Source organism: Paramormyrops kingsleyae, chromosome 12 (assembly GCF_048594095.1).
Source record: "Paramormyrops kingsleyae isolate MSU_618 chromosome 12, PKINGS_0.4, whole genome shotgun sequence".
In the NCBI taxonomy this organism is placed as follows: Eukaryota; Metazoa; Chordata; class Actinopteri; order Osteoglossiformes; family Mormyridae; genus Paramormyrops; species Paramormyrops kingsleyae.
This window is the reverse complement of record NC_132808.1, coordinates 19,569,954-19,587,443: the sequence shown is the minus strand read 5'-3', so window position 1 is coordinate 19,587,443 and position 17,490 is coordinate 19,569,954. Positions and strand designations below refer to the sequence as shown.

Below are 17,490 nucleotides of genomic sequence, written 5' to 3'. Positions count from 1 at the left end.
CATGTACATGTATGACCTGCCGTGTGTGTGGATACTACTATGTTAGTGTCATATGTACATGTATGTCCTGCAGTGTATGTGGATACTACTACGTTAGTGTCATATGTACATGTATGACCTGCCGTGTGTGTGGATACTACTACATTAGTGTCATATGTACATGTATGACCTGCCGTGTGTGTGGATACTACTACATTAGTGTCATATGTACATGTATGACCTGCCGTGTGTGTGGATACTACTACATTAGTGTCATATGTACATATATAGCCTGCAGTTTATGTGGATACTACTACGTTAGTGTCCATGTACATGTATGACCTGCCGTGTGTGTGGATACTACTACGTTAGCGTCATATGTACATGTATGACCTGCCGTGTGTGTGGATACTACTACATTAGTGTCATATGTACATATATAGCCTGCAGTTTATGTGGATACTACTGCGTTAGTGTCCATGTACATGTATGACCTGCCGTGTGTGTGGATACTACCCCAATATCCCATTATTACCTTCTGGCAGAATCTCTCGGGGAGTCGATCATTTAGCGCTCGACGCAGGAAGGAGACAGCGAATCTGAAGGGAGCGGCTTGTTAGGTCTCGACGTGAGCGGCCGGAACATGACTGGCGTAGCATCAGTCCGCAATGTATGGCCATGTGTCTGCTGGGGCACCTAGTTGATGCATGGAAGTAATTGCGATTACATTTAACCAAAAAAGACTGTGATGAAATGGGCTGTTGAACCTTTTACCTTTTGATAATGTCCTCCTAATGGGATCCCTTTTTTTTCTTTTTCCTTTTTAAAGGCACATTACCTATTGCGGTGTTTCCCAATCCGCTCCTCAGGGTCTCCCAGACGTTTCACATTTTTGCTCCCTGCCAGAAGAGCCATGTTTTTGGTCCCTAGCAGCAGCTGGGAGGGAGCAAAATCACGGATTGTCCTTCGGGTCCCCGAGGACTGGACTGAGGGACAGTCATCTATTGTGCTTAAGATATCCAGGGGGTAAAAAAAAAAAATCTCAGCTCACCCTCTGGTCAGGCAGCAGTGGGAAGGCAAACGGCTTCCTGTAGCAGATGTCAAAACAGATCTAATAGCTAATAGACTGTTGTTTAAATAAAGTAGGTATCAGTGACTCATCGACACTTTTCCTGCCAATATTTTCTTTTTGAAGTCTTTTTAGCTTTCCCTAAGTTTCCAGTGCACTGACAGTTTAATCGGTGCTGTTCTTCCTTTCTTTACGGATGGTTGAGCTAATCAGGCTTGTTGGCACTTCATCGGTCCTCAGCCGAGCTTAATTTTTTTATTTCATTCCGCTCTCGGGTGACGGGTGCGAGCTCCCGTGTGTCCTGGGGGCCGTGCTGGCAGGGAGGCAGGCAGCCCGTCGCCGTGTCGACGTGTCTGTGTTAAAATCGCACCACTGCGGGCTCTGCCTCTCGCGCGGAGCCGGGGACCATCTGGGAATGTGTTTGTGTTAGGCAAAGTGAGAGGCGCTCGCTTTTCTTTATTTATTTCCCCGCACACGCGCTGGGCTTCTTGGCACGGATGAGGCCCCCACTGCCTCACCTTAGGACTCGGGTCTCCGGGCGAAAATTTTGGGGGGAAAGAACCGCCTCTTTGACCAAAGACTGAAGATCTTTATGCTGGCCGTCAGAATCATTAGGTTACTACCTTTAAGCCTTTAAGCTCGCTAGAATGTCAGGTAGTTTCCTTTTTAAATCCTGTGCCCAGCACACGTACGCACCCGTACGCACACTTACGCACACGTACGCACACGTACGCACTTACACCTACACTCGCTCTGTTAAGCAAACCCTTCTCTCATTTCCAAGTCAGGAACTGCTGTCGATTATGAGATTTCAATGGTGGGGAATTTGGGGAGGCTCCAAACATCTATATCAGCACCCTGCATCCCCACGCGGCTGCTGCCCATCTCCCACTATACCCACGCTAAGAGCTCGGCGTAATTTTCCACTTTGGGGGGGATGTTCGGGGGCCCCAGCTGAGGGAGTAGGTTAATTAAGTTCATATGAATAATTAATTGGTCACAAGGCTCGATGTGTGTGATTGATATTTTTCCATCACGCTCGCTGTCTCCTGAGAAGGTAAAACGTCCCCCTCAGCTGTGTACACGAGCATTTGTGTGTGTGTGTGTGTGCGTGCGTGCGTGTGTGTGTGTGTGTGTGTGTGTGTGTGTGTGCGTGTGTGTGTGTGTGCGTGCGCATGTGCGTGTGTGTGTGTGTGTGTGTGTGTGTGTGTGTGTGTGTGTGTGTGCGTGCGTGTGTGTGTGTGTGTGTGTGTGTGCGCATGTGCGTGTGTGTGCGTGTGTGTGTGCGTGTGTGTGTGTGTGTGTGTGTGTGTGTGTGTGTGTGCGCGTGCACATTAGTGTTGGTATTACTTCATATGCGTGTGTGTGTGTGTGTGTGTGTGCGCGTGCACATTAGTGTTGGTATTACTTCATATGCGTGTGTGTGTGTGTGTGTGTGCGCGTGCACATTAGTGTTGGTATTACTTCATATGCATGTGTGTGTGTGTGTGTGTGCGTGCGTGCGCGCGTGTGTGTGTGTGTGCGCGTGCATTAGTCTTAGCATTAGTACATATGTGTGTGTGTGTGATCTTGCTTTGAAACGGAGTTGTGAACATGGATTCAGATGCAAGGGGGAACTCGCCGGCGGGGGGGTGCAGTCTCAAACTGTCCCTCCCCCCCATGGGGGTTTCGGAGGTACAGATCCTGAAGTAGACACTGGTGAGGAGAGAGTACAAAGCCCTCAGTCCATTAGATATCTTTCTTGTTTTTTTTTTAATCCCCTTTACCTCTGAAGGAGCGATATGATATGAAAGAACCGTGGGCTCCCAGTAATGCATTTCTGGTGATTGCACTCCTATATATAGCGGAGATAAAAGGCGTACCTGTTTGGAAACACATGCGATTACCGCCGTGTGTGCATCCGCCACACCTGCCTCTTCCGCCGGATCGCCGTCCGCCCCGCAGACTGTCTCCTTGCCGGCTCCTCCGCGGCACGCTTTTTGGCGTCGTTGAACAAAGGGTCCCGTGTCTTTTTTAACTGGTCATCTGTCACCCATGCCCACATAGGAAGCGAGTTACACGGGCAGGATATTACACGTGTTATTTTTAACAGCGCCCCCCAAAGCCCGGAGCCGCCCCCCATTTTCAGGCCACTGCAGTCAGATCGTTCTGGGCACCTGTTACCTTCGGTAATAATTAACAGACGGACGTGTAAAAACGCAGAGCTGTGGGAGCCGCTTAGGCTGTACTGGTGTTCTGTGTGTGTTTGTGTATGTGTGCATGCAGGTGGGTGACGCCCCCTTCAGGCTCACAGCGTCACTGCTGGCTCAGTGCTCTATTAATCCTCATAACAATTACTATTATTTATGCATTTACTTTTCTAGATATTTTTTGTGAGACTTGGAGTGAAGAATGAGGATGCTTTTCGGGGAATTGAAGAGCAGATTTTCACAACTCGCTCAGTCCATTACACTGCCAATGACCTAAAGTAAGGCTTTCTCACCATACATTACAGTATCGGGAACTAAAACTCACACAGGTAATTCAACGAAGAACTACCGTTAAATTGTCTCAAATGTATCCCGTGGATTGAGTTTTGGATATTTGCTCTTCAATTGTCAGTAAATAAATACAGTCACATGTCTTTGAAACGTGTGCTGAGTATTCCCTTATATTTTAACACAAAATTCTTTTCAATGCTGATGAGGTTCGTAAGTTATATATCTTGACTTTTGATGTAAAACATTAAGCATTCTGGTATTCAGTATCTCACCATGGTTTGCTGGGAAGAGCTGTTGATTTGTGCAAACTTTAGGAAAGCTACGTCTGTTTGTCATCCTAATTATGCAAATGTGTTGTGAAGATTACATATAACATCTCCCAGCGACATATAACATCTCCCAGCGACATATAACATCTCCCAGCCACATATAACATCTCCCAGCAACGACACTACGGCTAGAGATGGAGCCGCATGTGATGCGGCAGCTGCCTCGTCGCGCCCGGCTGTAGCTCTGCGCTAACCGTGCGGCCGCTAGCTTCTCAGAGTAATGTGGCCCGGCCAGGATATGACAGCCCTCCTAAACCATAAATCGACACTGACAGCGACTGTGCTAGGAACCGAGGCAGGAATGTTTTTGGTCCGGGGAGTTCCGAAACCGCATGCATTGTGAGGCCGAAAGTGCTCAGATATTGATAACGAAAGGGCTTCGCAGTTACTGGCGGGGGGGTTTAAGGCAAATTTGGAGACGGGGAAAAAGAATACATAAGAGGCCGTCACTGAAGGGTCAGCTGTTCCTTCAAGGAGCTGCGGCTGATGCATTAGCTAATATGCCAGGGAGTGGAATCTCTCCTGCTTTTCTGAATGGGGAAACATTAGCTATTAGCTGGCTCTTATTACCCGTTTGACACTGGAGCGACTCTCATTATACCAAGGTTCTTTTATTTCTTTGTGTCAGTGCCACGGGGTGATTTAACTGGGTGCAAAGGAGCATTCAGATGCTCTTATAATTGGATGTCCGGGTGTGTTGGACAGCTTTCATGTCCTGGCCCTTGAAATGGTCTGGAGCGAGTGATGCTTCAGCTGGCTATAGTGCACTGTAGTGGACGTGCTCCTCAGTCAAGGGGCCTGGATTCGCGGTTGAAGTCGGTTGTCTTGCTGAAAGCGTTTTTTTTTTTTTTTACGGCTGACTGCAGGCTGCTGTAGCTGGAACTCTCTGTGAATCTGAAGCCGTGTTGCAGACGATCTGCGCTCGCTGATGAACCTGTCAGCAATACTGCAGTGCACCTCGGAAGCTGCTCTGAAGCTGCTCTGAAGCACTGACAATGGGATCACGCTACTATCTTGAAGCCGCACTCTTTCTAAACACGCATTTGGAGCTGTTGGTGTTCCAGAAGCTGGCCATGGTGCTGAGTCACTCTCAGAACCAGACCTCTTGTTCTGATGGAACTGTCCTCGGGTCTGAATCACACTCGGCAGAATCTCATGTACCATGGAACTGTCCTCGGGTCTGAATTTGACTCCCCTGAACAGAATCATGTGCACTGCAGAAGCTCTCCTTGGTTCTGAATCACACTCTGCAGAATCAAGTGTATTGGTGGAGCTGACCTTGGTCCTGAATTCAACCCACTCAGCAGGACCGCACTCTGACGGTACTGTCCTTGGTCCTGAATTGCACTGATCATAATCAAACTTACCATGTGACTTTCCTTGGTCCTGAATTCCATCCTCTAATCCAGGGGTGGGCAGTCTTATCCGCAAAGGGCCGCTGTGTATGCAGATTTTCGCTGCAATTTCCTAACTAGATTACTAATTAGAGGACTGAATGGCTGAAGAGTCCTCACACCTGGGTTTAAACAGCTGACCTAAAGCTTATCCTGAAAACCTGCATACACACCGGCCCTTTGCGGAAAAGATTGCCCACCACTGCTCTAAACAGCTCTGTAAATCCTACTAGATGTATCCATGGCGCTGAATTACTCAGTAGAGCCGTGTATTCTGAAGCAGCTATCCATGGTCCTGAATCATACTCTCAGTAGTCACGTGTGCTGACTGATCTGTCCATATCCCTGAACTGAATCCTCTCCTCTGGCCTGCATGCTCTTTGGAAGTGTTTCCGTTTGAAAATGGCGCACACACTGCAGAACTGCACATACTAGTGAAACTGTCCCTGGTTCTGTATCACACGCTTTCAGCAGCTTCTCTCGTGCTGGAGCTCTCTGTGAGCCTGAATGCTGTCAACGGGAGGCGAGTCGATAACACCTAAGAGGAGAATGACGGGCGGAAATGACGTGTCCGTCTTTTTTTGTAATTTGCGTAGTCTCTCTGCTCCGTCAATGCTGCTTAAAGAGTTTGCCATTCAATGAGGGCAGAAACGACCCCCCCTTAATATGTAGAATGTCAGAGTAAGAGCAGCAGCACACGTGGTCTGTGTGCTGCTCCTTTTTGTAGGCGTGTGAGTGAAGGAACTGGTTTATTTGTGGGTGTATAACAGAAAGACCCCACACTCACTCGCCCCCAGTTCTGTAGCTACGTTATAAATGATAAAATGTGTCTCTCGGGTAGCTGGGGGCAGAAAGAAGACCCGGCCAGGCCCTACTGGATACCATCCCACGCTGCTAAAAATGATAAGCTGCTAGAAGATTAAAGCCGTCCATTAAATAAGGTGGGGAGATCCCCGCTCGCCCCTTCCTACGTCAAATCCTCGGCTGGGGAATGCTAATTAATGCTTCTGTTTTGGGTTTTTTTTTTTTCTTTCTTTCTTTTTTTTCAAATTAGCAATTTGAAATGTTAGACACAGAGCATTGTGTTACCTGTGGCGCATAGGAATGAGCCCCTTGCAGCTCTCTCCTTGAGTGTGGGATCCCTGGGAGTCCTTGAAGCAGAGTGGCTTCACCTGATGTGGGATCTCGACGCCGGCCACCGGCCCCGTGTCCCGAATCCGGCCAGGACGGGTGCTGCTCACCGAGTCCGGGGTGGAATTCTTCTAATGAGGTTTTGTTCTCAGTGGTACAAGCACCGGGGCAGCTGCTTCCCTGTTGTTTTTATTATTATCGTCGTTATTATTATTATCAGCATCTCAAGCGACCTTTTTTCCCCATGTCTGATGCCGACTATGTAACGTTCTGACGTAGAACTGCTTTGCGTTCCCGAAGTTGCCGGTATTTATTTGCATGATGGAAAGCAGAATTTATCGCTTATCGTATTTAAATAGCGTCGGAACCCCGTGGCACGCCTGTGAACATTGTGCTGGTTCCGTTAGTTTTGTCTCTGTCACCGGTGGATGTTGAGGTATCTAAGAAACCCATTCATTCTTTTGCGTAGTTTCGCCTCATGGAACATTTCTTTTGTGCTTAATTTGCAAACCAGCTACTGTGCGCCTTGGTAAGCATCTGCTGTTTGAAAGATTTTCTGAAAGAGTCGCACTTTAGAGGTTATTAATTTTTATAACTGCTTGGTCCCTTTAGAATTGAGTTCATAAATAACGGAAGAGAGAAGAGTCAAACGAGATGAAGCATTTGCCATGTAGATAATTTAACGCTGTGATATTTTTATATATTAGACAATTAAAATTAGCGGTGGTATTGTGTGTGGTGTGACAGAGTGACAGCATAGCTTTGCTTCGCCAGACAATGGGTTCTGAGCTGAGAGGTATCTCAGTCTCTATAAAAAGACGCTCCGTTTGTCGGAGGAGTTTGGCGATAAAGAGAGACTCCACTTGCGTCAGCTCTGACAGGACTCTGCAGGTTTACACTCTTGCTCGTCGCTAACGTTGTGATGGATGGAGTCGTTAGGGAGCTGCGCACCCAGCATGCATCTGCTTGCCTTTTGACACCTGGGCTTGATTTGCCGGTAGTATTTTTTTGAGCTTTGCTGATCTGCCTTGATTGACACGTTAACAGAGCCAATAACCTGCCAAGAGGGCACATACAGGTGACCAAAGTGGGCGGGATGCGAGGGTTAAATGCGATTGGTCACTGATCCCTATAGTTAAAGCTGTATTAGGAAGCCCCTCTACTTCAGCTGCTGTTTTATATAACCAAACGAGGTATTACCAGCCTTGTGGAGAAGCCCATCAAATAGCAGCAGTGAACATCTGTTGTTTATGCCGAACGCGGTGGTGGCATCCCGTTAGAGGCGATTCCTCTCCATTATCCTCCCTCTATTCCTGGCACTTTGTTGTGCTGGCTGGTCTCCTGGGGGGGGACTTTGCTGTTGCCAGCTAAAATACTGTTGTTGTTGTTCTTGGTGGTTGTAAATAATGACGGGGGGCCCCTCGTACGTTGTTTCCTCCCCCCTCCCCCATTGTTCGTTAAGCAGCGTGCCGTAAACATCTCATTATCATATCAGTCACCCCCCTTACTTTGCCGGGAAATGTGCGAACGCCGCTAAATAAAGAGCTGTGCCATCGCCGCCTGGGGGGGGGGGGCATCTCCTGGACGCAGGAAGCAGGCAGTGAAAGGCGGCCGTAGCTACGCCTTGCCCTTAGGGGGCGCTGTCTCCTCCGATTGCCGGCGCGTGCCGCAGGTCAGACGGCTACCCCACGTGGGGGCAGACGCTGGCGTGAGGATGTGGAAGAGGAACTGATCTTTGGGCGTCTGTATCTCTGTGAGCACCACTCACACTTGTCTGTAATGATAAGTGGAGGACAACAGCGAATAATGATGAATGTGCAGAAGATAGCAGCGGTTTAGCTACGATTTAAAATGCACATGGCATAAAGGACCCCCCATCCCCTGACACTTTCACACAGTCTGTAGGCTAAGGGTTTGTCCCTTTGATTCAAGGAGCTGTTCAGCCTTATCAAGCCTAGCTTCAGGTGGAGTTTGTGTCTGTGTGTGTGTGTGTTTGTTGTCTCTCTGTATCTGTGTCAGCCTGTGAGATTGTTGCCATGGGCAGCACCCTGCCCCCCCCCAGCCCAATCCCCCCCCCCCCCAATTGCATCCGCCAGGGAATTGTTTGCTGGGGTTAACCAGCTGAGCCCCCCCCCCCCCCCACCCCCAACAGAGCTCTCTGACCCATCGGTCACAGGATTCAAATCCAGCTTTTAAACCTTTTTTTAATTAAAGAAAAAACCTCTTTAAACTGGTTTGTTTCAAAATCACTGAACTGAAAACTTTGCTGCACTTTTCAAACGTCTGTAATGCAAAAGCCTCGGTTTCACTTTCATTTGTCAGAAGCCATATAAGTATTTGCACAATATAGCTCTGCATCGCCCCAAGTGTATTTAGCACAGTTTTTCCCAATTCGGTCCTTGGGGACCCACAGACAGTCCATGTTTTTGAGGGAGCAAAAATGTGTATTGTCTGGCAGGGAGCTGGGAGGGAGAAAAAACGGGGACCGTCTCTGGGTCCCTGAGAACCGGGCTGGGAAACATTGATTTAGCAGGTGTCTCTGTTGTAGTGCGTTTAGAAGCTTCTCCGTGACAGATCCTGCTATACTCTTCCCTCAGACTATACTTGGCTTTGCAGTTTTACCCAAATCTTCATATCCTTCCCCAGGGTGTGAGGCGTCCTTCCTGGAGAACCAAACTGGTCCAAACCGGGTCTCATTATAGCTCATTCTGTTTTCTCCGAGTTCTGGTTAATGTTATGTATTATTTATAGGTGAGTATTTTACCTGTAATTCTATGGTGAAATACGCTCCCGTTTCACAGATGTGTCATTGGGTGCCTGGTTCCCGTGTCAGCCAGGTGTTAATGTGATAAACTCTTCCGGTCCTCATGGTATTTATGCGGGAAGTGGTTTCTGGGGGTGCACTTGAAATGTAATATGATGGCCGTAAGCAAGCGAGAGCTTCCTGGAATTCCGATTTTGTGTAGGATAAGAAAAGAAAGCATGAGGCAGACAGACGAACACTTATGCTCCTTTTACTAGCCCCATAAAGAGCTCATGGAAGTGATGCTTATAGGCAGAATCTGTCTAAGTGGTGCGGATTAACTTGTCTAATTCCGTGCCCTGCCTGGAAGTCGCCCCATGCCCCCGGCGGGGCATCTCATGCTCTTCGCTCTCTGTCTCCCTCTAGCTGCCAGACAGGGCGAAGCAAACCTGAAGGAGATGGAGGAGGCCTTGGAGACCACGAGAGCAGAGATCGGGTGAGGGACCCCGAGGAGAGGTGTTTGGTGGTGAAGCTGCGTCGCTCAGCTTCGCCCTGCTTTTCGGATAGCCGCGCCTGCCCCCCCCCACACCTCTGGCAGGACCCGGAAGGGGCAGGAGCTGTGGAAAATGGCCGGCAGCAGGTTGGCTTCCTGTGGAAAGCCGGGTAACATCCTGCCTTGTCTTAGTCAGGGATGTGCTGGGGCATTCTGGTGAAATACTTCTCTAAAGTACTTTTCTATTTTGAAACGTGTCCCTCAGAATTGGTCCCGTCGCCGGGGGCTCGGTCCTGGTGTCCGCTCTGGACACGGGGCTGTAAACTGTTACGGTCCTGTTACTGTTTACGCAGAAAACAGCGTCCGATTTAGAAGTGTGGATATGGGCCAGTCGGGAGAGCGCACATGCCAGCCAGCCAGCTGGCTCAAACACCCACACACACACGGGGCCCCTGGCGGCCCCGAGCAGTGAGGGGGGGCCCATTCAGCCTCTACCACTCCTCCTACTCGACCACGGAAGCACCATCTATCTGCTTTTTCCTAATTTTCGTGTTTCCGTCTCGGCGCTTTGTGTTGGTGTTAGGGCAATGTTTCCCAATCCGGTCCTCAGGGATCCCAGCTTGAGCAAAAATGTGGACTGTCTGGCAGGGAGCTTGGAGGGAGGAAAAACATGGACTTGCTGTAGGTCTCCAAGGACCGGATTGGGAAACACTGTGTTAGAATGAAATACAAAAGTTGGTGCCTGACGTGCAGATTTTACAGGCCATATGGATGAATATTGTGGCACACTGTTGAACTCGTGTGACCTGAGAGTACAGCCCCTCCTTTAGGATGGGCTGCATGGCCTCAGGTCTCCAGCTCGCTCCTCTGCACCGGGGTCCCCTGGTAAGTGACTCCTGATTGGGCCAGAGGTCATGTCTGCTGGGTGACAGATGGCACGCAAGCCTCGGGTTTTGCTCTTGTGTGTGTGTGTGTTTCTCTGAACGATTAAAGCGGTCCCACATTCAGAGAACACCCACCCACACACTCCCGGACCCTGCAGAAGTTCCCAGGTGACAGCTAGCGATAGCTCCCGTCACGTGACCCCAAGGATGGAGTCACCCGGGCATGCCCCTCACGCCACCAGCCCCCCACCCCCCACGCTGGCGTCCCATTTAGCTCATTAGCAATTCTGCATCATAAATATGCAAATGGACCCTTCCGTAGCAGAGATGTATTTCTGCTCCCTCATTTCTGATTAGCGGGAGCGGCTCTCTGCCTGCCGCAGATAATTGGTGGCATCGCATAGCAATAAGACGTCGCCTTGCACCTCATTAAAGCCTTGGGAGGGGGTTACTTGGGTGGGGGCTGCTTTAGTTTCTTGCAAAAAAAAAAAAATTGCAGTTAAAATATTAAATATTAACTGACCCCATAATGTGGGTGATGAGTTACGAAAAGGCTGTAATTCTTTGAAGTATGAAACTAGGTAACTAGCACCTCATGCATAAAATAAAGGCAGAGATTGGGCTCCGTTCTGGCATTTTTTTAGCCACGAGAGGGCGGGGGCAGGGTTAAAGTATTTCTGATTTTCTCGCCCCCCCCAGGCCTCTGATGCTCTGCTGTATGCCTTTATCTTCCGGCAGTACTCTTCACTAGTTTCCACAAAATGGGTAGAAATAAATAGTCTTTCCCCTGTCTCTATTGTTTATACTGAGAGATTTTGGGTGGCATCCGCATGAAGCATCGAGCGAAGTTGGGAGTCCGGCCCTTTCCCGCAGGTTCTGGCCTGATCCAGCCTGACCCAGCCTGTTCCAGCCTGTTCTGGCAGGTTCCTAGGCTGTGTCTGATTGCTTCACCTTCGCTGCTTCAGTAGGCGGTTTACTTTCCCGTGTTTGGTTCCTGTGTCATTCTGCCTACAGAGAAGACATGCTAATTTTGTTCCTTAAACAACCCACTATGGCTGAGGACAAAGGAGGAGGCACCTTTGTCCTTTGGTTTATTCGTTTTATTTTGATGTGTCTACTGTTAAATATCTAGATGACCACAGAGTAAGCGATGAAGTGATGAATAAACGAGACGGAGCAAAACAAACAGTCAGGACAAGTTCATGTCGAGCGATTCTCTCGCTTGTCAGATTCGGTCGTCTGTAAAATTGTAAAAATCTGACGTAATGTAGCCTTACACCAATTTCCAGGCAGATTTTTCTGCAGAGGATAAACAAGGCCCTACACTTCAAAGGCGCACAGAAAAATAACGTCATAAAACATTTCTGTGAAGGACAAAAGAACCAATCTCTTGTTAAGGCATCAAGCCATTCTAGGTTGTTCGAAGATGAAGGTTAACCGTACTGTGCTTCTGCCGGCCTTTGAGTGCCTGGCTTGTCACCTGACTGCTGTGTCCTCCTGCGTTTCAGGAACCTGGAGAAGGTGCTCTCCACAGACTATGGCTCCAGCAGAGAGTTCCTCTATCTGCAGGGACAGTGTTTCCAGCTGGTGGTCTACGAGTGAGTCTGTTTTCCTTCCTCCTCGTCCTCCTCCTCCTCTTGCCAATGAAAAGTTGTAACAGGCTTGCCATAAGCTCCATCAGCCAGCCTAGACCGGAGCCCACTGTTCCAGAACTTGGGTGACCCGTCCAGTTAATAGCACTCAGTCGTAAGTGGAGCGCTGGTCGTATGAAAACATTTTCATGGTCTCCCCATTTTTTTTTTTTTCTTTTGTGGTTTAAATCACGGAGAAGCGGGCTCCCGTAATTTTCCGCGGCCCGTCCTGACTTATTCTTTTTCGCGCGAGCGCTCTTCCCGACGCGCGCCCGTAAACGCCGTTAAAGTTCGAACTCCGCTGTTAAGTCGCGGGAAATTCACACGTAACGGCGGGATGTGAAATCCTCCTAATGAATGCTCCTCCGGTGTCCTTGGTAGTCCGACTGAGCAGCGAACGTAAGGTGCAAATGATATTTTCACGAGCTTGCATCATTGTTCAAAGACATTTCCAGCCAGAACACTGGGCCAAGGCACTGGAGATATTGTCATTTTGCGGGGGGGGGGGTGGGGGGGGGTGTTCTTTCTGTTCATTTTCCGCTTGTGTGAGGGCTGTGGCACCATCGGCGCCCCCTGTGTTTGCTTTTCTTTTTAGATTAGGCTGCCGTGCCTTCGTGCGGGGCGGTCAGGGTGGGAGGGGGGAACACCCACCGGGCCGGGGGAGGGCAGGCGCCCGGATACTTCTCAAAGGCGTTCCCAGCCCCCTCCCCCGGGCCGAGCGCCGAGGAGCCCGGGAGCCCAGAAGCATGAAGGTTACACTGGCGTCACGGGTCACCGGCTCTGACGTCACGGACCCCGGGGGGGCGGTTGTCGGACTGGGCTGATACGTCTGCATGGCAAGGGGGGGGGGGGGGAGGCTCATGGGGTGGGGCAGTCATGGAGGCCGGGCCAACATGGGAGTAGGGCCGCCTCAGTCTGATCAGGTGTGCTACCATAGCGGGTCGTGGCCCCACCTCAGGAACATTCTGGGTGGTAGCTGACCGACCCCCAGGATTCGTACCCCTTTCCTGGAAAGGATGGTCTTGCCCTCCGTATCTCAGTTAGTGCGGGCGTGTCTGTCCTGGGGGTGCCCAGTGCGAGCGTGCCGTCTGCCTGCTTGCCCCCCCCCCCCCCCCGTGCAGTCACTGTCACCCCGCGCCGGACTCTTTCTTCTCCAGAAGGACTCTGAGCAGATGCTGAGATGCAGGGAGCATGATGGGGGAGTGAGAACGGCCATCATAGATCTTGCCGAGAGACTCCCCGCCTGCCACGTCCTCCACTGTCTTCCCCGCCATCGCCCCCCTCCCTGGGCCCCAGCCCACGAGGCTGCGTCCTTTGTTTTCCTCTTACTTCCTCTCAGCCTTCTCCTCCCTCCTCTTCTCTGCCCCCCCCCCCCCCCTCCCTCTCTGCCACGTTCTTGATCCGGCCATCAGACCACCCCCCCTCCCCCCATCGCATTTGCGGCCGCTATTTATAACCTGACGTGCCACGGCACCTGAGAGCAGACAGCCGCATTCGAATGTGGCGCCACCCAGAGGCGCTTTGTGGTTAGTGCTCCCTGGGACGCCGCACACACGAACTCCGGTTTGAGTGCCTGCTGCCTGTTTAATATGCGCCCAGAGCGATCTGTTGTACCTTTGTTTTTGTATTGTTTAAGTGACCTCTGATATCGCCCAGTGATATCATAATTACTTTAATCTGAGAATTAGTCTTTTCATTTCATTAGTCATATTCTTTATTATTTATCTTTCATCCAATTAATGTTTATATTTGTCACCTTCATAACTCCCATATATCCTACACACAATTATATGGTAATTTAAAAGCTTTTATTAAAAAAAAAAAATCAAACAATTTACTATATTATAATTAGATGCTAAGTAAGTATAATCAAAATAGCGTATGGGATTAATTCCAGGTTTCTTTGATGTTGTTTGCTTGTAACCCGATTGTCCTGATTGTTTGTTTTCATATGAGGTTAGCTGGAAATGCTGTCACAGTTTGGGAAGTGTGAACTGGGGGGGGGGGGTGGCTTTTTAATTTTAATATATATTCTGACTGTATTCACCAAGAGCAGGACTGTCCCTGGAGCTGTTGTTTGAGAAAACGTTAAGATTAGGATGTGAGAACGTAGAGCAGGGGAGCTGTCTTCTATGACACCCTGTCAGCGGATTATACTAATGAAGAAATAAAGTAATTAGTGATGTAAACGATTGGCCTGGATGAAGATGAAAGGTAGCGATCATCTCTGGACGAGTCTAGACTCCCTCACAAGGTGCTGCCTCTAAAATTGAAGCAGTTCTTCTGCCAGAAGTGAATTAGAGTGTCATTAATATTGCTAATGTGGATCTGTGGTCTTCTATCGATTTCCAGAAGGGTTCTGCTGTAGCCCCGGTGTGCTGTTGAGCTTCCTCCTGATGTATGTGTTTTGTCACAGACAGCCATGCCGGCGGAATATTTATGACATCCATTACGGTCTCCATGTGGGCATCCATGCGGTGACGGCAACAGCACGGTGCCCGTTCGGCTAACTCTGCCGGGTAAACTCTGCCCGCTTCAGCGGCTCGCTCGGACCGAAGCCAGCTGAGAGGGGCATGCGGTAAGGGCACCAGAGGAGCGGCACGCGGCCGCATCCCTGGGGGAGTTATCAGAACCCGAGTTACATCAGGAAGCCACCGCTGTCTCCAACAGGCCAGTCAGAGCCAATTTGTGCAAGGCCTGTGTCAGCATAGACGCGTCGGCCCTGACGATCGGAGCGGGGGGCCGGGGGGGGGGAGGCGGGTGACTCACCAGTTATTAAAGGAGCGTCGCATCCGAAGGACTGCGCTTACGAAGCCCGTTTGGAGGGGGGCAGACGCGTGTGTCGTCTCACCGGCCGAGCGTTTTACCAAAAAATGATGGCTGCAGGGCATTGCATCACAGTCGCTCAAAGGAAAAGGCCTGAGGTTTGGTGTTCACCTTTATCAGCTTGTAATTACACCCCCTGGTTCCCGGCTACTTACCAAGCTGCCCGGGACAGGCAAATACGGGCCTGTGTCTCTTAGCAGCCATGGTGCGTGGCTCTCTGAGCTGCGATGGTTCTTCCCAGGGTGTCATGCGTGAACGAGGACTTGGGGTCCAGCAACAGCTTGAGCGATTTCCCCCGTGTTGTCTGGTCTGCACGCAGATTCGCTGTAATTTCAGCCGGTTGAGTCACCCTGCCGCTACTCCCCTCCCCTGGCCTCAGCACTACGACGCGCTTCATTTCTGCATCCGCTCGCGGACTTGGCCGCCCGCCGTAAGCCGCCCGCCGTAAGCCGCCCGCCACAGTGCCCGTGCATGGGCTCCGGTCCTCGCTGCCGTCTGGATGACAGCCAACCCCACGGCCTCCACACTTGACCTTTGACCTTCTCTCCCATCGTACTTCTTGTTAGCGCTTTTTCTTCGTCTCCTCTCTCATCACAGGAACGGCCTGCTTTGCCCGAAACAGGCTCCCTCCATGTCAAGAGACACGTTAATCCCCCGCTCTCCAACAGCCGCCGCCACCCGCTGATTGACGCCGTTTAAATAAAGCGTGGTTGATGCAGCCCGATTATACTACTGATTTCCAATAAGCGGCTCTCACTTTAGCTCTGGTTAACGGCCCTGTTTCATCAGTCGTGAGATCTCAGACCCCTGCTGTAGGCAGTGTACCTGAGACTGAACTTTACCCAAAGCTCCCTAATCACAGGTCACAGGAGAAAATAAGGGTGCAGTTGATGAAAAGTAGGAAGTGTTTGACTTCTGACAACCACTATTTCTGCTTTTTTTTTGGTTTAGCTAAAGTATTTCACATTATTAGATTGCTTGACAAATTATGGGGGAGAGTAAGCTTAGCCGTTCGTGTGCTTGAGATTCCGCCAACATGTTATTCTGAAATCCCCCCCCCAAATGGGGAGGAAAAGTAATAGAAAGCTACATTTTACAGTACACATGCAGTTGATTTTTGGCATAGATCCTTGGAGATAAGCCTCATGTCTATTCTTCGTAATTTACAGTGACGTTGGCACATTTGAATAATGCGCGGAACCTAATTATCGCCTAAGTTTTTACAGGGAGCTTCCGCTGTTAGGCAGTCAGAAAGTGCATACATGTCAGTGCCCAGAGTCATTTTTAGATCGCTGAAGAAAATGGTGTAAAGCATGCTCATTAGCTCCTCCACACCTAATTTGGTTCGGCTTCTTTTTCCAAGTTTGGGAGCAGATGTGTCTGTGTTAAGTCTCACCTAGGTGGACACTCTACTTGTGGGCATCTGTCGATGTCTGATCTCACCGTTTTTGTTAACAAAATTTCCCTGTATTACTCGCAAGATGGTAGCATATTTCGAAAACTGTCTCCCTTGTAATGTTGCCACCGTTGTCACCGGTAGGAGCGTAAACTGACATTCTCTGTAGGAAAGGCCTGACTTTGAGTCTGTGTCAAGTTGTTTGTTTGTCTGCATTGTGTGATTGTTTTTGTGTTGTTTTTTTTCTTCATATGTGAAGCTCTCTGTATGGAATGTGGTCTCCGCAGATGCAGGAGGAATCTGTCTGTTTCCCTAGCTGTGTATCTCCCTGGTTTTGTGATGGAGCTGTACGTTGAGAACCCGTGGGAGGTGGCCGAGCTCTGCTCTGTTAGTCAATTCTTATCCTCCTTAAAACAAACGGGCAGTCAAAATTCACCCCTAAACCATGGTGAAGAACTCAAAGCAAAAATACAATCGGCTATAAATGAGTCGTATACGGAGCCATTAGACGGGAATTAAAATGCCGTTTTAGCAAATAGTGTATCATTCGGGAAATTGATGTAAACTTGAAGTTGGCTGGATTGACCTACGCTGAGTGCTGCTCAGGTCTGAACTCATAAATGGCGATTACCTCCTATGGAATGAAAATTCTGGAGAGGATGTTTGTCTTCAGTAGAGCAGTGAGGGTGCTTCATTCAGAAGGGGGGATCCTTATCAGATTCAGGTGTCATTCAGATATGTAAACCTAAGTATATGAGCTACCAGAAGGATTGTCTCCCAGTCTGTCATCAATTGTCAATCATCTATGTGCAGATATGTTACTGGATGATGAGTGACTGGACACACACATTCATCCATGATTGACCAATTAAATGAGCACATAATAAAGACAGCAGTGTGGTGCACAACCTTCACTTGAGGTGATAATTCTACAGTTATTACGGTAAGATGAGCAGCTGCTAGCTATGAGAGCTCTCTGAACATTTTCTCATGGCCCTGTTGTCCTTCATGTGGAAATATTATCCTCTAATCCTGCTTGAGATTTTAGATTGACTATTTAATTAGAATAGTTAATGGAGGGGTTGGGATAAATAAATAAGAATTAGCCTTTAAAATGTGCATCTCCGTATTAAAG

At 49.3% G+C, this 17,490-nt stretch overlaps 1 protein-coding gene across 1 annotated transcript in view; it reads left to right on the top strand.

Moving 5' to 3' along the window:
• Positions 1-17,490, top strand: part of LOC111842639 (glucosidase 2 subunit beta-like) — a 106,373-nt gene that overhangs the window by 68,313 nt on the left and 20,570 nt on the right. The window contains exons 11-12 of the mRNA XM_023809482.2: positions 9,552-9,621; positions 12,011-12,100. Coding sequence (XP_023665250.1) covers positions 9,552-9,621; positions 12,011-12,100 — 160 coding nt within the window. The remainder of the gene's footprint in view (positions 1-9,551; positions 9,622-12,010; positions 12,101-17,490) is intronic.